This window comes from Bos indicus x Bos taurus, chromosome 5 (assembly GCF_003369695.1).
Source record: "Bos indicus x Bos taurus breed Angus x Brahman F1 hybrid chromosome 5, Bos_hybrid_MaternalHap_v2.0, whole genome shotgun sequence".
NCBI classification, from domain to species: domain Eukaryota; kingdom Metazoa; phylum Chordata; class Mammalia; order Artiodactyla; family Bovidae; genus Bos; species Bos indicus x Bos taurus.
Genome location: NC_040080.1, coordinates 5,731,149 through 5,754,678, shown reverse-complemented (window position 1 = coordinate 5,754,678; position 23,530 = coordinate 5,731,149). Strand labels below are relative to the sequence as shown.

General features: G+C 48.2%; 1 protein-coding gene across 3 annotated transcripts in view; it reads right to left on the bottom strand.

Annotated features, from left to right (window-relative positions):
• EFCAB6 (EF-hand calcium binding domain 6) overlaps nt 1-23,530 on the bottom strand; it is a 252,818-nt gene that overhangs the window by 59,992 nt on the left and 169,296 nt on the right. For all 3 annotated transcript variants that reach the window (XM_027540564.1, XM_027540563.1, XM_027540565.1), the window contains 2 exons: nt 9,895-9,991; nt 6,167-6,285 (listed from right to left, as the gene is read on the bottom strand). In XM_027540564.1, the coding sequence (XP_027396365.1) occupies nt 6,167-6,285; nt 9,895-9,991 (216 nt within the window). The remainder of the gene's footprint in view (nt 1-6,166; nt 6,286-9,894; nt 9,992-23,530) is intronic.

Below are 23,530 nucleotides of genomic sequence, written 5' to 3'. Positions count from 1 at the left end.
TTTCCTGAACTGTTCCTTCAGCCTTTCCGAACCCTTTCCCACCCCGGGGCTCTCCGGCCCAGCACAGCGCCTGGCGGGTTCTCTTGGCCGAGCCTAGGAGACAACCCAAAGCTTCACGTGGTCACTCGTGTCCACGTGAGCCGACGCACAGGACACAGGGATTCTGTGATAGTCTTCGCTTTTCATACTGGAATGCTCATGTACAGCGTATCTACCCAAACAAGAAATGTGCATAAACTGGGCATCATCTCCAGAACATTCTACCAGGTCTGCGTGACCAGCTGGTTGTACACGACACGTGTCTATACTCAAATTTCCCAGGCTGCTGGCTGTCCTGTTTGAGTTGTCTGTGTGTTTTTATAACACAACGGCTTTGTAGTTTCTTGGCAAAGTTGGTTTTAGGTCCAAAATAGCAGAAATCTACCCAAGGAAGCTCAGCTACAGGAGGGGCTTGGAATGCTGAGCGCCCCAGAAGTGCATGTTCCCCAGAGCCCTGGTCCTGGGGCTCCCTGTCCCCTCGGGCTCTGCTGACATAGGCAGCACCCTCCCCCTTCTGGGGGCCTCCCACTCCTGCCCCCCAACTCTGGGCCTCTCCGCTAGCTGGGACGCCCTCTCCCCGCTCTGGCTAATGACAGCTTATTTGGGGGTTAGGGTCAGGCATCGCACCGCCGAGGGTCCCTCCTGGAACACCCACAGCCCAGGCTGCCCGGCTTCTCCCTCCTGGCATGCAGATGCTGTCTTCCTGGCTGAGTTGTGGGCAAGGGGCTGCCTTCATCTCTGAAGCCCCTGAATCTGGCACCGGGCCTGCAATCTTGAAAGTTTCAGGAAATTCCTGCTTAATGATCACCTCAGATGAAGGAATGAGTGAATGCACATTCACCCTGTAATTTATTCTCAGCCGTCTCTCTGAAACCAAACGTGTTGCTCCTGAAATCTTGGGCTGAAAGATCCTATTGGCTTCACTTAGGAGGTTTCCTTTCACAGGGGCCTCCTCCAGGTTTGAGGGCTGTGTATCTTTAACCCTGGGTGAGCCAGGCTCACTTAACACGCACCTGCCCCACTCTGTCCGCCCCAAGAGGTCAGCAGGGGCCACAGCCCACCCATCCCTGGGCCATGGGCTGGGGGCAGAGGTGAGTCACTCTGGGCTGACCTGCTGCACTCTGCAGACCCCCGAGGACCCTGCTGAGGAATGAAGCCACTTCTGGAAGCCAGATCCCGAATCACCAGTCGGAAGAGAAGTGTCCAGAAGAGCTGCTAGAGACGCTAGACTTCGGGTGAAGAAGAACCAAAACATCCATGTGCCAAGTCACTGAGATCTGGGGGTTAATGCAGTAATCTACTTCCGCAGTGTAAACGCGACCTCCGGACACCTCAAAGCTCTAATCGAGTGCAGGTGCTTTGTTTAAGTGCTGAGTGAGCGACGGGTGATGACAGTTATTTTGTCTATATTCTCCATGTTTTCTAATTCTGTGTTTTCGAAAGAGCTGGACGTTATTGTCCTGATCACTTCCAGCTACCCAGTTTTGGCGGTGGGCTTTCTTACTCTCACCAGTAGACTCCAGGAGCTGGCAGAGCGTGTCACATTGGCCCCAGCTGCTCCCGCCTTGTCACTCATGGTGGAAGAATGCCCCTCCCTTGTATGAGCAGCTGCGGGAGGCTCGGTGGCGGGGGGACCCTGGGCAGCCCAGCGCTGGTCGCCCCCTTGCCAGGCCACACCTCCTGCTTTGTGCAGCAGGCAGGTGGGGACGTGGAGGGAGGAGACCAGGGTGAGTCATGTCAGCAAACACTGAACCGTGGAGAGGAGCAGGCCAGTGGAAGGGGGAGGGGGAGGGTGAGCATGGTTAACCGAGATCACAGAAATGCCTAGAAAATGGATGAGAAACCACACCACCGAGTTTGTCATGTCTGCTGAGTGGGGCATAGCTGCTTTCTTGTTGCTGTCTTTTCCTCTTCCTTAGGCTTTTTTGAAATTCAAAGACACTTGCTCCTTGGAAGAAAAGCTATGACCAACATAGACGGCATATTAAAAAGCAGAGACATTACTTTCTCAACAAAGGTGTGTCTAGTCAAGGCTATGGTTTTTCCAGTAGTCATGAGAGTCATGAGAGTTGGGCCATAAAGAAAGCTGAGCGCCGAAGAATTGATCTTTTGAATTGTGGTGCTGGAGAAGACTCGTGAGAGTCCCCTGGACTGCAAGGAGATCCAAACGGTCCACCCTAAAGGAAATCAGTCCTGAATATTCAAATTCATTGGAAGGACTAATGCTGAAGCTGAAACTCCAATACTTTGGCCACCTGATGCCAAGAACCGACTCACTGAAAAAGACCCCAATGTTGGGAAAGATTGAAGGCAGGAGAAGCGGATGACAGAGGATGAGATGGTTGGATGGCATCACCAACTCGATGGACATGAGTTTGAGTAAGCTCTGGGAGTTGGCAATGGACAGGGAAGCCTGGCGTGCTGCAGTCCAAGGGGTCGCAAAGAGTCAGACACTAGGGAGCAACTGAACTGACTGATGCTTTTCTGGATTTTCCGAGTCTTCTAAAATGAGAGTGCGTTAATATTGCTATCAGAAAGTAATTTCAAATCTGTATGATCTTTTTGCTATTTTTATGCTTATCTTTGCCTCATTATATTGTTTGGTCACACAGCCATGCCATGGGATAGCTGACTGAAGCTCAGAGAAGGGGAGCCACTGGCCAAGGTCACACAGCTCACCCTGGGCTCCAGGGGACAAGGCACAGCCCCGCTCAGAGCACAGCCCTCAGCTGTGGGCTACTCGGCCACCTCAGGGGGGCCTCCTGATTTCTGCCCGAGCTCATCAGACAAGCCCAAGGAGCGTCTCATCTCATCGCTCAGCCTCTCTCGCCAGCTGCTGCTGCTGATTAGTCACTAAGCCGTGTCCGACTCTTTGTGATCCCATGGACTACAGCCCTCCAGGCAGGAATACTGGAATGGGTTGCCATTTCTTTCTCCAGGGGATCTTCCCAACTCAGGGATCAAACTGTACTCTCCTGCCTTGGATTCTTTACTGCTGAGCCACCAGGGAAGCCCCTTTCTAGGCTGCTAAAGGCTAACTGTCACTCCCTAACTCTGTCACACCTATCACTTCCTCCCCAGTCCTCCAGGCCCCCACCAGGGAAGTCTACCCCGTCCTCTCACTTAGAACCCCAAGACAGCCCCCAGTTCACCTCCGTGCCTCCCTTGCCTCTCTGGCAATTCATCCTCCTCTCTGTGGCCAGAGTGATCTTTCTAGACTATGGAAACCTGCCTCGATCTGTCCCTCCTAAACACTTGGCCTTCAGGACAGAGTCCCCACCTTGTCCTTCCCTTCACGATGTGGTTCAGCTGATGTGTGGGCCCCCCCATATGACCCCGCAGTCCCGGGATGTGACACCCCCTTTGCCACTTGGCTGGACATTCACCTGGTGGCTCTCAACCCCACGTTTGCCCTTCTGCCTGTCTTCCCAGCTACCCCCGCTGCTCCAGGGGAGCTACGTCCATCGGAGGTGGGGAGAGGGCAGGGCCGGGCTGTTCCCAGGGGCTCCTGCTCAGCCCAGCGAATGAGATTCCAGCAGGTTCCGAAAGGCATCGGGGGTGGAGGCCACTTCCTGATCTCCGGGAAATACCTTGTCTCCCCTTTGCCCTCCAGTCCCTGGTGGGGAGCAGCCCCTTGCTTCTGGGTAACCCCCTCCTTGCTCTTCCAGCCCTAGGGGGCGGACAGCAGCCTCCTGGCCTCTGAGTAATTCCACAGTCCCTTTCAGACTTCTGGTCCATCTGACATCTCTGTAATCAGTCTCTCCCTTAGGCCCCGCTCGGCTGTAAATACGAGGGCAGCTTCTGAGGTCCTGCTGGGACACTGTGGATGCGCTCCTGGGGCCCCCTGTCTCCATCGCCCCTCTTCCCACCTACCCCGGAGGTGACTCCCCATGTGGAGATGCCATAGTGGGCTCCCCACCTCTGCTCCTCTTTCCCTGGACACACGTCCAGACTGTTTCTCCCAGCCTCCCTGGCCGGGGTGCAGCCACATGCAGGGATTCTGGTCCACAGAGTCTGGGCAAGGTCACAGTCACGTTTCCAGGCCTGGACCTTACAAAGCTGACCAGACGGTCCTCTGTGCTCGTTCCCTTCTCTGCTGGCAGACATGTAAGATCAGGGGATGGGGGGCGGGCTCCCGGTCCCCGAATGATTGTGGGCAGAGCTCCCCACCACCCACATTAAATTGTGACGTCCTTACCGGGGCAAGCCCCTGGGATGTCGGCCTTGTGTGTTATCGCAGCTGGCCCTGACCCTGACCCTGACCACTGGAGTTAACTTAGCAGAGCACAGCAAGGCACAGAGGTTAAGTGACTTGACAGGGGCCACACCGCTGTGAAGGGGTGGAGGCAGGGTCATGACCATGTGGCTGCAGAGCTCTCAGCCACTCACCATCCACGACGAACAGCCGGCTACACAAAGGTGGCCGACGTCCTCGTGTCAGTTTGCAGCGCAGGGTAGACACTGTGTGTTTATAGAATAGTGGTGATAACGGATAAAGGAACTTTAGCGAAAAGTAATGGTGAGACTCTCCCTCCCACGAGCAGGGAAGCCTGCTCTGTCTCCCATCAGGAAGAGGGCTAGGCGTGCCCTCCTTCCACAGGGAACCCCCAGGGACACCTGACTCTCACACCCCTCATCCCTAAGGCTGGCACCCAGCCTGGGGGCTCATCCCACTCCTCCCTGATGGAGACAGCCGTCCCCTTATGCCCCACACCCCCATCAATCTCTCCTCTGAACGGGCTCCTGACTCATCTTCCTGAAGCGAGACTTGACCCACATCGCAGCACTCAGCCTGCGTTGTCCCAGATGTCCCGTTAGCGTTGCCCGGAAGCGAGGACCGCGCCGGGCGATCAGCCTTGCCTTCCCCCCTCAGCCTGGAGCCCAGGGACCGCTTGGACAGCCCCTCGCCGTCCGCCTGCCCCATCTAGACCCTAGGAACCATTTCAGCATCACTCATCCATGCCCACAGCACCCCGCTTCAGCTCCCTGTCTGCTGGACCTGTCCCTCCTCTGGCGCTTATAACAGGCAATGCTCACTCCGGTGTTGTGGGGGGATGTTTGTGCCCGCCAACAGCTCCCTAAATGTCAGAATGACACAGTCATCGCCGCATCATCTGAAATGTCTATGTGGTGAGAGCTCCATGCGCCTGCCCGCTGCGACCCCGTCCTTTGAGTCCTCAGGTGGACCCACTCACTCAGTCTGTTAAAAGGGAAAACGGGCAGGGAGACCAAACTCACCCTGGGTTGGAACTGATCTAGAAGAAGAATAGGGTTTTGTAAGAACTTCACGATGCTTTTCTAAATTAGACACAAAACAGCCCACCTAATTCTAAACTCGGCCAACATTATAGCTTTCCACTTTAAACAGATGAAATGCTGGGGAAAAAAAAAAAAAAAAAACTGCATGAACTGCTCCATTGAGCTGGCCCCCGAGAGGACCTGAAATATTGGGGTACGACCCTGGGGGATGCCAGCGGCGACTAACACATAATGAAGGAGGAAGCAATTCAGAGACGGATCTGGAACTCAGAAACGGACTGCGTGGTGAGGGCACCTCGAAACTTAGACACCTACCCAGGGAACGTTGTGATGGGGGGTCTGGTGCAGAAATAGCTTAAAGTACATTTTGAAAAATGTAGCCAATACTAGCTCCTGGTTTCAGTTTAAGACACCCTCAGGAAACTATTCCAAGTTGCCAAAAGTTTGGTTATTTTCTTCCAACAAATTACTAATCTAAAAAACACTTGTGTAGCATTGATTTCCATCTCCGGGCAATGGAGAGACTGCGTTCCCCTTAACCCACTGCAGATCTGTCCGCAGAGCTAGCTGTGTTAGAGAGAAGTCTTTGGGGAGTGACTTCATTCTCAGAAACAGTGAAAGGATGCACTCAAACGCGCGGTTCCTGAGAAACTCAAAACCCTCATGTCCAATGTTGGTGACAAGTGTTGACCTGGTTCCTGTGCTCTGAAAGGCCGGCCTGTTGGCCAAGGCTGCTTTCAGGGTTGAACAGGGCAGATACAACCACAGGAAAATATTCCTGGCCCTGCCTCACCCCCGAGTTGTGATGAAAGCCCAGTGCTGAATTTGGCAGTTAGGAAGGAAGAGACAGTCTTCAGATGCCACTCACCTCATCCAGAGCTTTTCAAACTCTCTCGGCGTGAGGGGGATGTCAAAGCCGTACAGCGCGTTCTTCATGTCCCGTCGTCGAAGGATACCGTTGCCCTCGCTGTCAGTTTCTATAAAATTCTACAATATTAACAGACAGCATTTAGTAACATGTAAAATGTGCTCAGAGAGTATCTGGGACAGTTTAAGACTTCCCCTTACGCACATCGCCTCCTGTTGACTTTTTTTTTTTTTAAGATTTTTTTTTTTTTTGGATGGGGACCATTTTTAAAGTCTTTTATTGAATTTGTTACAATATTGCTTCTGTTTTATGTTTTGGTTTTTTGGCCACAAGGCAGGTGGAATCTTAGCCTCCTCACCAGGAATGGAACCCATGCCCCCTGCGTTGGAAGGTGAATCTTAACCCCTGGACAACCAGGGAAGTCCCTAATTCCTCCTTCGTATACATTCCAAATAAAGTCCTCACTCTGCTCAGTAAGACAACGGAGCAAAACGTCCAGTGTTACATCCTAGAACAAGCTTGTTTCCGGGCAATGAGTGGTCTTGAGCGTGTGGCTGGGGTTTTTTTTTTCCTGAGCAACAATTTGGGTTCAAACACTGTTAGCAATAAGGGCCAACCAGAGCCCGGGAGGTGAGGTGTGGCCCCACTGCTCGAGGTTACCGTCTCCACTTTTCAGAGAACTTGGCCCCCAGCGTCAGAGGGGAAACCAGGGACACGAGACTCCCTAGTTGCTACGATGAGGCGAAATGGTACCATTTTAACATCCCCAAGGGGTGCAAAAGGTCTCTGGGGATATCAGGCATTTAAAGGGCCACAGACTAGGAGAGCAGGTAACACAGGGTGTTGAACACTGTCTTAAACTGTTTCTAAACAATAGTTCATTCCTCCTCCTTCCAACATGCTGTGCGGAAGACACGATGGGTTCATTTCCCAAGTCCTTTGCAAGCATCATACTTCATGGCAAAACCATGAAATGTTTTCTGGACGACTAAGAATCAGACAAGAATATCTCTATTGCTCTGTATTTAGCCTTGTACTGGAGGTGCGAGTCAGTGTAGTTAAGCAAGTTAAAACTGGTAAAAGGCATAACAACAGGGCAGGAAGAAATGTAATCGTCATTATTCACAAATGACATGGCTGTATACAGGGTATACGAAGAAGTCACAGATAAAGTGTTATAATAAGAGGAAGTGGCAATAAATCTGGATTCTATGAAAAGTGAAAGTGAAAGTTGCTCAGTCGTGTCTGACTCTCTGCAACCCAACTGACTGCAGCCCGCCAGGCTCCTCTGTCCATGGAGTTTTCCAGGCCAGAACACTGGAATGGGTAGCTATTCCCTTCTTCAGGGGATCTTCCCAACCCAGGGATCGAACCCAGGTCTCCCACATTGCAGGTGGATTCTTTACCATCTGAGCCACCAGGGAAGCCCCAGGATTCTAAATCAATAGGCAAAATCATTCACATTTTAATATATCAGGCATGGAAAATGAACTTTAAAAAAATTTCATTTACAACAGCACCAAAAATAGAAAGTCTGAGGAACAAATCTCATAAATGATTGTATGGTTTTTACATAGGAAAGTCTAAAACTGTTTTGAAAAACATTTTAAAAGATCAAAATAAATGGAACTACACTGTGTTCATTAATTGGAAGGCCCCATGTAGTAAAGATGTCATTTCTTGCCAAACATCCCAATAGTTTTTTTTTTTTTCCTTTGTAGAATTTGACAAACTGATTAAAAAACTCTAATAAGAGAACAAGGAAGAGGGAGCTGCCCACTGGCTAACTGAGATGCATTACTGGACTTCCCTGGTAGTCCAGTGGTTAGGATTCGGCGCTTCCACTGCAGGGGCCCGGGGTTCGATCCCTGGTCAGGGAACCTAAGTTCCCAGCTGTGGGGAAGTAGACCTGCCTACTAGCAGGCTGACACTGGCTCCAGGCCCACAACCACCCCCTCCAGAAGGCCACTCCAGCGGGCCAGCACTTCCTGGGGCCCTGTAGTAAGAAGAACTATGTTATGTCTATTTTACCACAATTAAAAGAAAATAACTTTATTCATTTATTTACTCCTGCCACACACCACTGAAATCCCAAAATATATAAATATTATTCATATGTGTATTTATTTTGTGACGGCTCTCTGTCGCTGCGCAGGCTTTTCTCTAGCTGCTGAGTGCAGGGGCTGCAGTACAGTTGCCGTGTGAGGGCTCCAGGGCACGAGGGCCTGGAGCAGTTGTGGAATGTGCACTCCTAGCTGCAGTTCCCCGGCTCTCGAGCACAGGCTCAGTAGCTGTGGCTCAAGGGCTTAGCTGCCTCATGGCAGGTGGGACCCTCCTGGATCGGGGATGAAACCCATGTCTGCTGCGTCGGCAGGCACGTTCCTTACCACTGAGCCGCCAGGGAAGCCTCTGCCACAGTTTTTTTAAAAAGCGACAGCGTGTGCAGCTGGTTGTGATCCATCCACTGCCTCACACTGAAAACCTCCCGGTCTGCCCCGAGGCCTGCCCCATCCGTGCAGTCCCCACCGTGCCGGTCAGCCCCGCAAACCCCCTGCCTTGGTTCAGCTTCAGGCTTGGCATTCTCACCTCCCCTGCACGCCTGTCCAACACCTGCTCATCTTTCTACTGGTGACCTCTTCTTGGGCACCCCATTGTATGCGCATCATTGCCATTGTGATCCGTACCATTCTTTAGAGTTCTTGTTGGTATTTACGCCACAAGTCTCTGGGGGCACAGACATGTCTTTATTTTATCTTATTTTTGGTCATTGTATCTTTAGTACCTTGCAACCAGGACTTTCCTGGTGGCTCAGATGGTAAAGTGTCTGTCTACAATGTGGGAGACCTGGGTTCGATATCTGGGTTGGGAAGATCCCCTGTAGAAGGAAATGGCAACCCATTCCAGTACTCTTGCCTGGAAAATCCCGTGGACAGAGGAGCCTGGGGGTGCTACAGACCACTGGGGTTGCAAAGAGTCGGACACAACTGAGCGACTTCACTAACAGAGCATAGTCAGCTCATAATAATATTTGCTGAAGAAACCAATGACCTTATTTTCCAAAAATACTTCAATAGACATGAGCATACTAAGCTGTCCCCAGAGGGGACAACGCCTCTGTGTTTCTGAGGATCCAGTGGGATGCGCCCCCAGTGGTGCCTGGCAGGAATGGGGAGCCCCATGACTTTATGCGGCTCCCCAGGTGGCGCTAGTGGTAAAGAACCCACCTGCCAATGCAGGAGAGAGGTAAGAGACTCAGGTATGATCCCTGGGTTGGGAAGATCTCCTGGAGAAGAGAATGGTTACCCACTCCAGTATTCTTGCCTGGAGAATTCCATGGACAGAGGAGCCTGGCGGGCTACACTCTATGGGGTCATAAAGAGTCAGACAAAACTGAGTGACTAACACTTTATAACTGTGTAAAAAGAAATATGATAGCATCTTACATTGCTTCATTAAAATTTTTAATTCATATCAAACCTGAGATAAAGCCAGGAATTTCAGTCCATGTAATTCCTAAAATCACTTTTTTTTTCCCTAAAGACAAAATTGACCTTGAATGTGAGAATTTATTTTGAAAAAGTATTTTAAGAATCAAAGGAGGCACTATATTGGTATAAAAAGTTGCTTTCCCATCTCAGTGACTGGATCAAAACAGCTCCATCATCCCAATGACCTTGGAACACTGAAATAGCTGCCCTTCCCTTTTAAGGAAACAATCGCTTTCTCACCTTCGACAAGTCTGACCATCTGGTTTTTGCTTTGGTGACAAGGTACTGATGCGCCTGTTCACAAGCTAGTTCTGAATCTGCAACCTTCTGTTTTGGTCTTAAGAGAAAAAAAAATTATAAATAATTCTGTTTCAATTTAAAAGACTCATTAATCTCCCAAGGGATTCCCCTACTCCCATTCGTGACAAAGGTACTATAAAAGTCTGCTATTTCACATCTGGTCTAACTTAATTCTTAAAATACAGTCTTACTTCCCTAGTTAGGGAAATCTTAAATTTAGTTAGGAGTCCTTGCTTATTTCCAGATAAATGCTGTTCAAATTTTCCAGTGGTTCACAAAACAAAAAGGGTTCGTTTATTCCCAGAGGGATAAGAAAACACAGCACAACACTGTCTTTGGATGAAAAACCAAAAACTTTTATTTCTGAATGTACAAGTGGGTGTGATAACTCGGACCAAAGCAAACAGTCTGAGAACCCTAGGGGAACATGACCTACAGATTTGGTCTCAGCTCATGCTCAAAGGTTGAGTCTGTGGAATACAAAATGATCAAAATTCTATTTACTCACAGAAAGGTGGGCGCCGAAGACACTTTCAAAAAAGACTGTGGTTAGGCACACGAAGTGCAGTGAAGACTGTGGCTGAAGGCATTTGGGATGCCCTGGACTCTTCCACTCACTACAACAAATTTGGGGAGCAGATCCTATAAAACCTTTTGCCACTTCTATCTCTGAGGCTGCCCTGCTTGGATCCTTGTTCACTCATGGGCATGTGGGTGAGCGGGGTGTCTTGCCTGAGGGTGAGTGAGCAAGCCCCACAGGGACCTTCACAGGAATTTCTCCCCAAAGGAGCCCGGAAAACCAGGAAGAGGACAGCAAAAAAGCCCCACGTTGCCCTTTACTTTTTCATTTTTTGGTCGTCTCGTGCAATACTCAGGATCTTAGCCCCCTGGTGTCGTTGAGTTGCTAAATCCCGTCTGACTCTTTGTGCCCCATGGACTGTAGCCCGCCAGGCTCCTCTGTCTGGGATTTCCCAGGCAAGAATACTGGAGTGGGTTGCCATTTACTTCTCTAGGGAATCTTCCTGACCCAGGAATGGAAACCATGCCCCCTGCACTGGAAGTGTGGAGTCTTAACCAGGGAAGTCCCCCAGGTCACCCTTTGAGAGAAGTATAATTCATGTTCCAGCAGGTGAGATGCTTGTGAGGAAAGAAATCTAAAGAAAAAAATGCAGCAAAGGTTTATGTGATCCGTACCGCTCTGCGGCTCTGTATATGACGCCGGCTGGGGTGGACGTGATTTCTAGGGTAACCATGACCCCCACGAGCTCCAGTCGGGCTGCAGCTGCTGGTCACTTGCCACATGGATTTCCCAGAAATGTTGGCATCGTCACCCCACTTTGCAAACGGGGACGCTGGGCTTTGGAAAGGTGAAACAGCCTGCTGAAATCACACAGCCAGTTCCGGAAATCCTGGCCCCTCAGCTCAGGGGCCTCCCAGGCTGGAGGCGAGCCTTTCTCATCATTTTCATTCCAGCTGAAGCCACAGCTTTGGCAGCTCCTCTAACGTCAGTCCTCAGAGGAAAGGACCCATTAGGCGGCTCAGTTCACAGAGGTGAGAGGGCCACCATGGTTTTATGCGTGGAGGATCTTCTTTTCGCTTAACATTTGTTGCCGGGAGCCGGCGTGAGGACCGCCATCAGTGGCAAAGGTCATGTGGAAGGAGGCTCGACATACGCAAAGGCGGGATCGAGCCTCAGGAGTCCCCCTGGATATTCTCGAGCATCTACCCCCAAAAACCAGAGTCTGCCTACTTTACTGCTTTGTGCTCTCACCTCTGACTTTACTGGGGGCTGTCCCCCACCACCATCTCGCTCTGTGATAAAGAGTTAATTTACAGCTCCAGTTAATAAAGTTCCTGGGCATTAAGAGTGTTTAAATCCAAACCCCTCAGATAGCTCTCTAACTCACCTGACAAGTTTACCCGGACTCCTACAGCTATGCATACGATTGTTTACAGTCTCCCAGCCTCGAGAGGCACGGGAAGCTTAAGATATTCAAATAGCTTAGAGCCTCTCAGAGAGTTAGAAACTGTCAGAATAAACCTAGTAAAGGATTTCATTGATGAGCCAATGCTTGCTGCAAAGTTTCCACATCCCCTGTATTGTATCCTTGAATGTGTATTAATTAATATACTTGGTATGTAGAAAAAATAAGTAGTGGCCTTGGTGCTAGCAACTTTAGACCCTTAAGGCAATAAATTCTTTCCTTTGTTGTAAACCCACTGCACCTCTGCCCTATAGGAATGCAACTTTATCTAACACCTTTGGAGGATGGCGCCAAACCTTAAAATAATTACTCTTAGAGAAAATAAGTCTTACGGTTGACAAACCTTTGTCAAGAGTCATAAAATGTTAATAGGCCTTCTGGCCAGAAGATGATGTAAATCACCTAAACCATTTGTATAAGATAAGTTTGCAGAAAAGAAACCCTGGTTTCGATAAGGATCAAAGACTGCTGACTTTGTATGATTTCACATCCCCTATTATCCTCTATGTGCAACTTAGGGTATAAAAGCCCCTGTTGAAAATAAAGCTGTCGGCCTTGCTCACCAAAGCTTTGTCTCCCCATGTCATTCTTTCTGTTCACATTCTGGCTGAGTCTCCATCTGGAGCGCAGAGGTCCTCTGCGACCATTTATTTGCCTGGGCTTCTAAGACCCACTCGAGAAGGTGCCTAAGGTGGGGGCACCTTCTGCTATTCGAGAGGGTGCCTGCGGCCTCCATGGTCAGAGCTAACCTGATGTCACAGGTTATGTTGATTTTCCGTGTAAACCAAGCTACTCAGCCTCTTTTTTTCTGAATTTTCCTACTGAGCTATCCTCATTCTATTACTCTTTATATCTTTGATGACTATTTAAATAAAGCTATTGTATCCAGTGAACTCGCCGAAGCCATCTCCTCTTTGAATACCCTGGATCAGCCGGGGCTGGACCTCAGCAATTTGTATCTCACTTCAACGAGCTCAGTTCTGCCAGCACCGCTGGAGTGTCCAGCCCAGTGCAAGGTTGGGGCGAGTGAGGCCTGCGGCTGCCATCTCTAGGGAAAGTTCTCCTGGGACATCCCGGTCCCGTCCTACATTTAGAGCAGACAGCAGAAGACTTCCCTGGTGGCCCAGTGGCTGAGAATCTGCCTGCCAATAAAGGGAGTCATGGGTTCAACCCCTGGTCCAAGAAGATTCCACATCTTCCTGGCAACTAAGCCCACAAGCCACAACCACTGAGCCCGTGTGCTGCAACTACTGAAGCCCGTGTGCCTGGGGCCCATGCTCCGCAACGAGAGAAGCCACCCCGGTGAGAAGCCTGCACACCACAGCTAGAGAGGAGCCGCCCGCTTGCTGCAACTAGAGAAAGCCCGCACACAGCAGTGAAGACCCAGTGCAGCCAAAGAATAGTAAGTAATGGTTTAGTCGCTAAGTCGTGTCTGATTCTTGTGATCCCATGGACTGGGAACCCTCCAGGCTCCTCTGTCCATGGGATTCTCCAGGCAAGAACACTGGAGTGGGTTGCCATTTCCTTCTCCAGGGATCTTGCTGACCCAGGAATCAAACCCAGGTCTCCTGCATTGCAGGCAGATTCTTTACCGACTGAGCTACAATGGAAGCCCTCCCCTGAGACCAAAATATAAAAATATAACTAAACACAATTAAAAAAAAAAATGCAGACAGCAGGGTATGGCACTGGAGCCAACAAATTAAGCAGTGACCATTTGCTCTTTACGAGGCTTCTCCTCTAAATCCTGAGAAACTCTGCTGCTAGTCTCAGCTGTCTGGGACCGCCCCCAGGTTCCCTGATGACAGCACTCTGTACCTACTGGTCACCGAGACCACGGTGGCCCTCGTCACCCCAGAAGCCCACACTGGGCTGTTGACCTCTGTGTCACTTGGAAAGGGTCTTATTCAGAGCAGCGCTTCTTTGGTGAATTACATAGACTTTGACCCCCTGTGGACTAGCAGACAAGAGTTCTCGCCCCCGCTCAGCGGGCAGGTGCAGAGGACCGGCAGCGGCTGGGCGGAGTCTTCTCCCTCCTCCTGCTGAGAAGGACCACGTGAGGCTGGGCCCCCTTGCGTTCCTCTTCTGGCAGCTGCCAGCTTGTGGGGTACACAGGTGAACTGTGGCTTCTACATCGCCAAGCCCGGGAGTCCTGGTACTGACACGTGGCACTATTGACCGTCTCTCCCACTCTCGTCCCCTTCACGGCATTGCTCTTTAAATCACAGCGTGCGTTGGAACACCCACCACCTGGCGAACATGTGCCCCCAGCGAGTGCGTCTCCCTCTCCACCTGCCCCCCGCGCCTCCTCCCTCCTCCCCCTCAAAGCTCATCTACCGTCTGAGAAGCCGTCCCTGTTCCTGCCCCCGGCCACCGCCTGCTGCTGTTCGTCCACGCCTCTGTGTCACTGGCACGGCAACCTCACCTGCTTCCCTGTTCCATCTCTCTCCAACTGCCTACCGGACTTCACAGAATCATGGAATTTCAAGGCTGGAAAGGGATCCAGAGGTCAGCCAGTCTAGTTCTCTACTGCTACTTTGTTTTTGTTGTTCAGTCACTGGCCCTTTGCGACCCCACGGACTGCAGCACACCAGGCTCCTCCGTCCTCCAGTATCTCCCAGAGTTCGTTCAAACTCGTGTCCGTTGAGTCGGTGATACTATCTAAACATCTCATCCTCTTCCGCCCCTTCTCCTCCTGCCTTCAAACCTTCCCAGCGTCAGGGTCTTTTCCAACGAGTCCGCTCTTCACTTCCGCCCCCTTCTCCTCCTGCCCTCAAACCTCCCCAGCATCAGGGTCTTTTCCAACGAGTCCACTCTTCACATCAGGTGGCCAAAGTATTGGAGCTTCAGCTTCAGCATCAGTCCTTCCAGTGAATATTCAGGGTTGATTTCCTTTAGGGTTAAGCCATTTGATCTTGCAATGCTACTTTACCACTAAGGTTTTGGAAGGTTAGGTGGATTACGTTGCGTTTTCACAACTATTGCTTAAAGGACTGTAGGTCCTAATGACACACAGTCCCCTGCCCTCACCGTTAGACTTCACCCGACCCCAGCGGGCTCACCTGGACTTCCCCCAAAAAGGATGGAGGTCCCGAGAGGCCTGTTCTGTCTCTGCAAAGTCAACTCACTACCAAAATGATCCCACTGTCTAAACACACATCCAAAACACCCTGATTTCTTTATTGGGCTATGAGGCTTGGTTATTTTTCTTAGTGACTCATGCTCAAACCAGGGACTCCGACTGATTTCCCATTCATTTCTTCTCTGTTCCGTTTTATATCCTTGTCTCCTCTGGAGAGATTGGAAGGTTTTTCCATGGCCTTTTCCTCTCCTATGGCCTGCCCTTTTAGATCTTGACAGGCAGACCTAGCCTTCCTATCAACCAGTCCACCAGTCACAAACTCTTCCCATCTGCTGCCCTGGGTCCTACAAACACAGTGACGAGCAAGGCACACAGAACCCACGTCCACAAGGAGCTCACGCTCTGATGGCGGGAACGTATAGCAAACACTTGGAAAAATAAGTCAATCAGGTAACTTCAGATACTGAATGTGACTGAGAATGAAGGACTAGCGTGGGGTTGGGGCCACTTTAGCCAAGAAAGCCAGACAGCAGCTCCCCAAGGCCTGAGTGATGAGAAGGTGCTGTGCAATCCTGGGGAACAACATTCCAGGCAGGGCCAGAGTCCTGAGATGTCCCAGGGAGAATGGAGCAGGCACGTCTACTTCACTCTCTCTCTCCCACTGATTACAACTCTGGACAGAATACAAAAAGTAACTCTCTGAGGACACCCAAAAGTAAGTAATAGGATACTGGTGGCTGGCGGGATCAAAACTTGAAGACCGACTTATGCGGTGGTGAGTTTCATAGCTTTTTCCCTCCTATTTCCAGTTTGAGGGCTGCTTAAAGACAGTTCTAATTGTGAAGTTGTGCATTGGATGTGGACAGAAAAAGCCTCAAAAGAGAGCCTGTTTTTCTGACCAAAGAATTAGGAAGGCAAGCCCCTGAAGTGCAAAGGACATGAGGGAATCCTCCCCCTTCTTGCCACTTCTTACTGTTCCATTCCTGATCTGAGGCAAGAGAAAGTGGAAGTCGTTCAGTTGTGTCTGACTCTTTGCAATCCCACGGACTATCCAGTCCATGGAATTCTCCAGGCCAGAATACTGGAGTGGGGAGCCTTTGCCTTCTCCAGGGGATGTTCCTGACCCGGGGATTGAACCCAGGTCTCCCTCATTGCCGGCGGATTCTTTACCAGCTGAGACACAAGGGAAGCAAGCCCGGTTACAAAACCGCACTTCTATGCCAAGCAATGGTACTGGCCAAGGAGGTACCCCAAATTGAAAGTCTTCTCTCAAACCAGAGGGGAAGGTGAAAGGGGTCCCTGTGTTCAAGGAGGATTGGAGAAATCCACATTATTATCCTTCTCCTTTTCTCTTTCACTATGTTGTCCTGGAGGGGGACCCAGTCACGAGAAGCACTCAACAGCACAGAGAGACCAAAACCTAAGATTTTCCAACCACAAGACCAAAAAAGCGGGTTGCTGACTGCTGGGGAGGGTGGGAAGAAATCACAGAGAGGAGAGAGCTAGAGAAAGGGAAGCTCAGACGCACGGAGTTCCAGGTGCACACGCTCCGACGCGTGCACAAGTGAGACTGACCCACAGCAGCCCAGTGAAAGCGTTGAGAGGCTGACTAAGTGTAGTTAGGACTGGCTCCTGGGAACTGCCTTCATGGGCTGCCCTGATAGAGCTGCAACGGCCCTGAAAAATAAACTGACGTTGAAACCACAGAGGGCAGGTCAGGACATGCACTCTGAAACTAGCTGGACTGATCGCCTGCTTTGAAAATCAATCAACCAACACACCACTAAGGATTTTAACAGGAACAGAGTGTCACAATAGAACATTAAAGAGATCCACAATACAGTCCCAAATTACTCGGTATGCGAAGGACCAGGAAAATGCCAACAATTTTCAAGATAAAAGACAAACAAGCACCAACTCCAAGATGACCTAGATGTTGAAAATACCATATTTTAAAGCAGCTATTATAATCATGAGGTAAGAGTACACATTCTTAAAATAAATGGAAAGACATAAGTTCAGAGCAAAGAAATAGCAGTTAAAAAAAAAAAAGCAAAAGAGCCAAGTGGAAACTTTAGAACTGAAAAATACAACAACTGAAATAAAATTGTCACTGGACTGGCTCAATGAAGATGACAGAGCCAGCAGTGACAGTCAGTGAACTTGAAAACAGATGACTAGAAATAATCTGATCAACAGAGGGGAAGAAAAGAATCTCTCCAGGGACTAAGATACAGAGACCTCTGATACAAAAGCAGAGGATCTAATATCCAGGTCACCGGAGTACTGAATGGAGAGCAGAAGAAGACTGGTACCAAAAAAAGTTTAAAATTTCGGGAAATAGTAGCTGAAACCTGCTCAAATTTGATGGAAAAACATAAATTTACAGATTCAGGAAGTTGAGCAAACCTCAAAAAAGATAAACTCAAAGAAAATCATGCTCAAACACACCACGCCCTCCTCCAGGGGGCCTTCCCGACCCAGGGATCGACCCGCGTCTCTCGCGTCTCCTGCGTCGGCAGGCGGGTTCCTGACCACCAGTGCCGCCCAGGAAGCCCTCGCACTGCTGCTGCTGCTGCTGAGTCACTTCAGTCGTGTCCGGCTCTGTGCAGCCCCATAGACCGCAGTCTTCCAGGCTCCTCCATCCCTGGGATTCTCCAGGCAAGAACACTCCACACACTAAAACTACTGATAACTAAAGACAAAGAAAAAATCCTGAAAGCAACTTAAGAAAAATGACACATTTATAGAGGGCTTCCCTGGTGGCTCAGTCCATAAAGAATCTGCCTGCAATGCAGGAGACTCGAGTTTGATCCCTGGGTCGGGAAGATCCCCTGGAGAAGGAAATGGCAACCCACTCCAGTACTCTTGCTTAGGAAATCCCATGGACAGAGGAGTCTGGTGGGCTACAATTCGTGGGGTCACAAAAAAGTCAGACATGACTTAGTGACGAAACCACCATGGAGGGAAGACCATTTGAGTGACTGTAGATTTTTCCTCACAAACTGTAGGGGCCAAAAGACAATGGAACAACATTTTTCAAGTGCTTTAACAGAAGAATTGTCAACTTATAATTTTATATTCAGGAAAAAAAACTGTTAGGAATGAAAGAACAATAAAGATATTATCAATGAAGGAAAACTAAGATTTGTCTCCAGTAGACTTGCTAATTGGAGAAGGAAATGGCAACCCACTCCAGTATTCTTGCCTGGAGAATCTCATGGATGGAGGAGCCTGGTGGGCTGCAGTCCATGGGGTCACAAAGAGTCAGACACGACTGAGTGACTAATGGAAATTCTTCAGGGGAAGGAAAATGGCAGCAGAGAGAAAATTGGAACTTCAGAAATAAAAGAAGAGGTGCAGAAATGGTGAATATAAACATACATTTTTCTCAGAGTTTTGAAATACATGAAGCATAAATGGATTAAAAACAGAAGGAGAAATAGACAAATGCAAAATTATCATTGGAGACATGAGCACTCCCCTCTTGGTAACTGGTAGAACTAATAGAAACTAAGCAAGAATCTGAACACTTATAACTAGCTTGATCTAATTGACATTTATAGAACACTCCACCCAGCAACCGCCAAATACACATTATTTTCAAGTACACATGGGATAAAGAGTCTGCCTGCAATGCAGGGGACCTGGGTTCCATCCCTGGGTTGGGAAGATCCCCTGGAGGAGGGCATGGCAACCCACTCCAGTATTCTTGCCTGGAGAATCCCCATGGAAGAGGAGCCTGGAGGGCTACAGTCGTAAGGGGTCGAAAAGAATCAGACATGACTGTGACTAAGCACAGCACATTCACCAAGATAGACCATTTCTAGGGTTATAAAATGAACCTTAACAAATTTAAAATAATTAAAATCATACAAAGTATGCTATCTAAACTTAACAGAATTAGATTAGAAATCAATAACAAACAGCTGGAAACCATGGAAATATTTTGAAGAAAAAACATCCTTCTAAATAATCCATGGTTTCAATAAACACTCTAAAGGGAAATTAGAAAATATTTTGAACTGAGTGAAAATAAAAACTACAACTTGTCCAAATTTGTGAAATGCAGCTCAATCAATACCTATGAGAAAACTGACAGCATTAAGAAATAATTCAAATAAAAATCTGAGTTATTAGCTTAAGAAAATAAAAATGAAGGACAAACTACAGTTGACCTTTACCCCACACAGGTTTGGACTGCACAAGTCAACTTATATGCCAATCTTTTCAATTAATACATTGGAAAATTTTGGGGGGATTTGTGACAACTTGAAAAAACTCACAGATGAGCCACACAGCCTAGAAATATTGAAAAAATTTAAGAAAAAGGTATGTTATAAATGCATAAAATATTTGTAGACACTAGTCTATCCTTACATAGACATAAGGTGATATTTAATATAAAATTAATGCCTTAATTTTCTTCCTGATTTATAACTTTACTTTCAAAGAATTACATTACCATGTAGTATGTCTCTCCCTCTCTTGCCCCCTCTCTCTCTCATATTGGAGAAATTGTCTATCATCACAGGTAAGGGTTGTTTTTTTTTTTTTTTAGAGTAACGATGATTCCAATACTGCATTTTGAATATGAGTGTAATATTGTATACCATGGCTCTGCAGGTGGCTCAGTGGTTAAGAATACGCCTGCCAATGCAGGAGATACAGGAGACATGAATTTGATCCCCAGGTTGGGAAGATCCCCTGGAGGAGGAAATGGCAACCCACTCCAGTATTCTTGCCTGGAAAATTCCATGGGCAGAGGAGCTGGGTGGGCTAAAGACTCTGGGGTGGCAAAAGAATTGGACATGACTGAGCATGTATGCACACAGGCACTGTATGCTATACAGATTTTATAATGATTAATTCACTACTGTGTAGGCTAGGCTGCTGTTGCTGCTGCATCGCTTCAGTCGTGTCCGACTCTGTGCGACCCCATAGACAGGACTATGCAGCCCACCAGGCTTCCCCGTCCCTGGGATTCTCCAGGCAAGAACACTGGAGTGGGTTGCCATTTCCTTCTCCAATACATGAAAGTGAAAAGTAAAAGTGAAGTCGCTCAGTTGTGTCCAACTCTTAGCAACTCCATGGACTGCAGCCCACCAGGCTCCTCCGTCCATGAGACTTTACAGGCAAGAGGACTGGAGTGGGGTGCCATTGCTAGGCTACCAGGTAGCAACTGTATCAGTTACACTAAGCTCCCTTAAAGCAATCATATTGCTGCTTCTTTGTTATCCGTGCATGAATTGTTATACCTCTAAGTAAATATGGACTTCTTTTTCACATTATCTTTCCATCTTTGAGGTGTCGAGTTGTACACCAGCATGTATGCCGCCTACAGTGCTCTGCATCATGGGAGACAACACAGACATGGGTACTGACAGACAGACAATTCATCCTGTGACAGACAATAGGAACTTACAGTGTTGATCAACACTGTACTGTAAATGCATTTTCTCTCCCTCATGGGTTCGATCCCTGGGTTGGGAAGATCCCCTGGAGAAGGGAAAGGATACCCACTCCAGTATTCTGGCCTGGAGAATTCCATGGACTGTATAGTCCATGGGGTCATAAAGAGTGGGACACCACTGAGCGACTTTGACTCACTCACTCACTCATGATTTTCTTAACGATATTACCTTTTCTCTAGCTTGCTTTATTGTAAGAATACAGTATATAATACATATATAATCTGTGTGTTAATTAACTTAATGTTATTTGTGAGTTGTCTAGTCAGCAATCATCCATTAGTAGTTAAGTTTGGGGGAGTCAAAAGCTCTGCACAGATTTTTGACTGTGGGAGTGGATCAGCTCCTGTGACCCCTGTGTTGTTCAAGGATCAACTGCATACTTAAAGCAAGAAGGAAGAGAAAGTATTAAAGAAGAGAAATCAATGAAATTGAATGGAAAAACAACAGAGAAAAAGGAATGAAACATAAAGCTTGTTCTTTGAAAATATCAATAAAATTAATAAAACCTTCAGCTAAATGGATCAACAGAAAAGGAGAGAAGACATCAACTACCAATATCAAAAAATGAAAACAGGGCTATCACTAAAGACCCCACAGCTATTGAAAGAACAGCAAGGAAATACTGTGATCAACTTTATTTTCATGAATTTAACAGGTTGAACAAAATGGACCAATATTTTAAAAGACACAAATTATTAAAACTCAGTCAAGAAGGAAGAGAAACCCTAAAGGATCCCGTAACTATTAAAGTAATCGGATTTACAGCTAAAATTCTTCTGAAAAGGAAACTCCAGGACTGAATTATTTCATAGGTGAATTCCATCAAATATTTAAAGAAGAAATAGCAAATCTGTATGATCCAGAAAATAGAAAGTGGCATTCATGACTTTTATTCTTTCTTAGAGATCTTCCAAAGAAACACAAAAAGGGCATTTATTTTCTTTATGAAGTAAAGCTCCTTTTATCTTGCAATTACCACATGGTTCCACTGAACCCTCTTAGAATAGGACAGATCATGGGGTCTTAGTGAGCTTGATTTAATGATACTAGCTCTATTTCATTATTCTAGGAAACATTCAATTCTTTTTCATTCATTGTTTCCAGTTATGCTAAAAAGAAAAAGGAGACTAAATAATAACAGGAAAACAAATAAAAACAGAGTCTCCTAGCAGGATGATATACTGAAAAGCATCACCACTGTTACGTTACCCCTCACTTTTCCGATTGCACTGCCCTAGGTGTAACAGCATCTTTCCGAAAGGTATAAAAGACGCCAGGGACCCCATCCTGGGGTTATGTTAGCTTTCACTGAACACAGTTGAGAACTGAGAATTCTTACTTCATGCCCAGATGGCAAAGGGGAGAAAACTGAGATCGTAAGATGTTCCACAATGATTAGATGAACCAGAAGATGATGGTGAACTGGATCATAGAAGCCAAATCTCCTGATGAGTGAGTGATTCACATCCAAGAACAGCAAGGAAATCTGTTTTCAGTCAGTCAGTCACTCATCAGGAAGGACCGGATCATACAATATTTTGTGACAAGAAGCTGGCCATCCAATTTTGCTAAGAGGATGCTTGACAGCATTCTCTCCTCTTTGATGATGTACACGCACCAAAAGGAACTTGATGTGGGTTGTCAGCAGATAAACGGACAAGGCCCGTGTGCTATAAACAAGGGAACAGATGATGTAAACGAATCGGGTCACTGGACTAACCACTCTAACTGGTATTTACACATCTAAAGATGAAAATGCTGTGCAGTTGTGAAGCAAACAAGATGGTCTTCCTGTCTTCAACAAAGTTATGAACCTTCAAAGTTTTCAAAAGTATTGCATTTGATGATGCAGGTGGAAGGTGAAGGCCCAGAACGCAGAGGGGTCCAAGTGAGCGGGCGGGATGGCTTCTAAAAACGGGAGGCGTCCAGGTTTGGCTAGCGGAGAACAGTGAGACTGGGGGGTGAAAGAGACCAACTCTCCACACAGAGGAGGTGGCCCCAACCCACAGGCACCCTGAGTTCCAATCTCTGTCCACTGCCCATCACCTGGGTCCTTCTGGACCAGTCAGAAACTCACCTCGAGACCCCAGTTCCTTCATCTGCAAACTCAGGTAGCGATGCCTCCTTGAAGAGTTGTAGGGTATGAAAAGATACATCTTCACGAAGCACAGGTTTGGGCTCCAGCCATGGGAAGGCTTGACTTTCTAAAGCAGTGCCTTGGTTGGGTCTCAGAGCTCGGACTACACCAGAGCCTTGGGGCCCAAGCTGGTCTTCCTGCATCCAGCCTCTGCATCCACCCTCTACTCTGCAGCTGCTGAAGGATGTCTGCATGGCACAACACACCCTCTGACACACCATGGCAGAGGATTCTCTCCAGCCTGCTGACCAAGCCCCTTCTCACCCGGCCCTCCTGCAACTTCAGGCCTCCTCGCCCACTGTGCATGCCACTCTGTGCCTGCATGCTCTGCCCAGTCCCCGAGTAGGCTCTGCATTCCCTCCTCTGCGGGTCTGCAAGTGCTGCCCCCTGGCTCTGAACCACAGTCTGGTAACTTGCATTGGACAAACCCCTCCTCACATCTCAAGATCTAACTGAAATGTACTTTTCCTCCTCACCTCAAGCAGGCTTGGTCTCTCCCCTCCCTGGGGCACTTCAGATATCCTTGTATTCTTCTATATCTTTCTGAAAGGTATAAAAGACGCCAGGGACCCCATCCTGTTTTTGTACTTGTCCCGGTTCAGCCCCAAGTCCCTCAAGGAGAGTGTTCATCTCATCCACCTTTGCACCACCGAGTCCTGGGGTGCTGCCCAGCTCACAGGAGACCCTCGATAAACATGGGATGGATGAACAAATAACACAACCAAGACGGCCGAATCACGTGGATGGGAAGACTGCACTTTGTGGTTGAAATTGTCCATATCCGTTCTGCATAAATTCTCCAGAAAGTTCTTTCTGAAGGATATTTTCTTGCTTTGTTTGAATGTTAAGCAATCAAGTCTCATATTAAAGCTCCTCACAACTGGAGCAATTGGAAGCA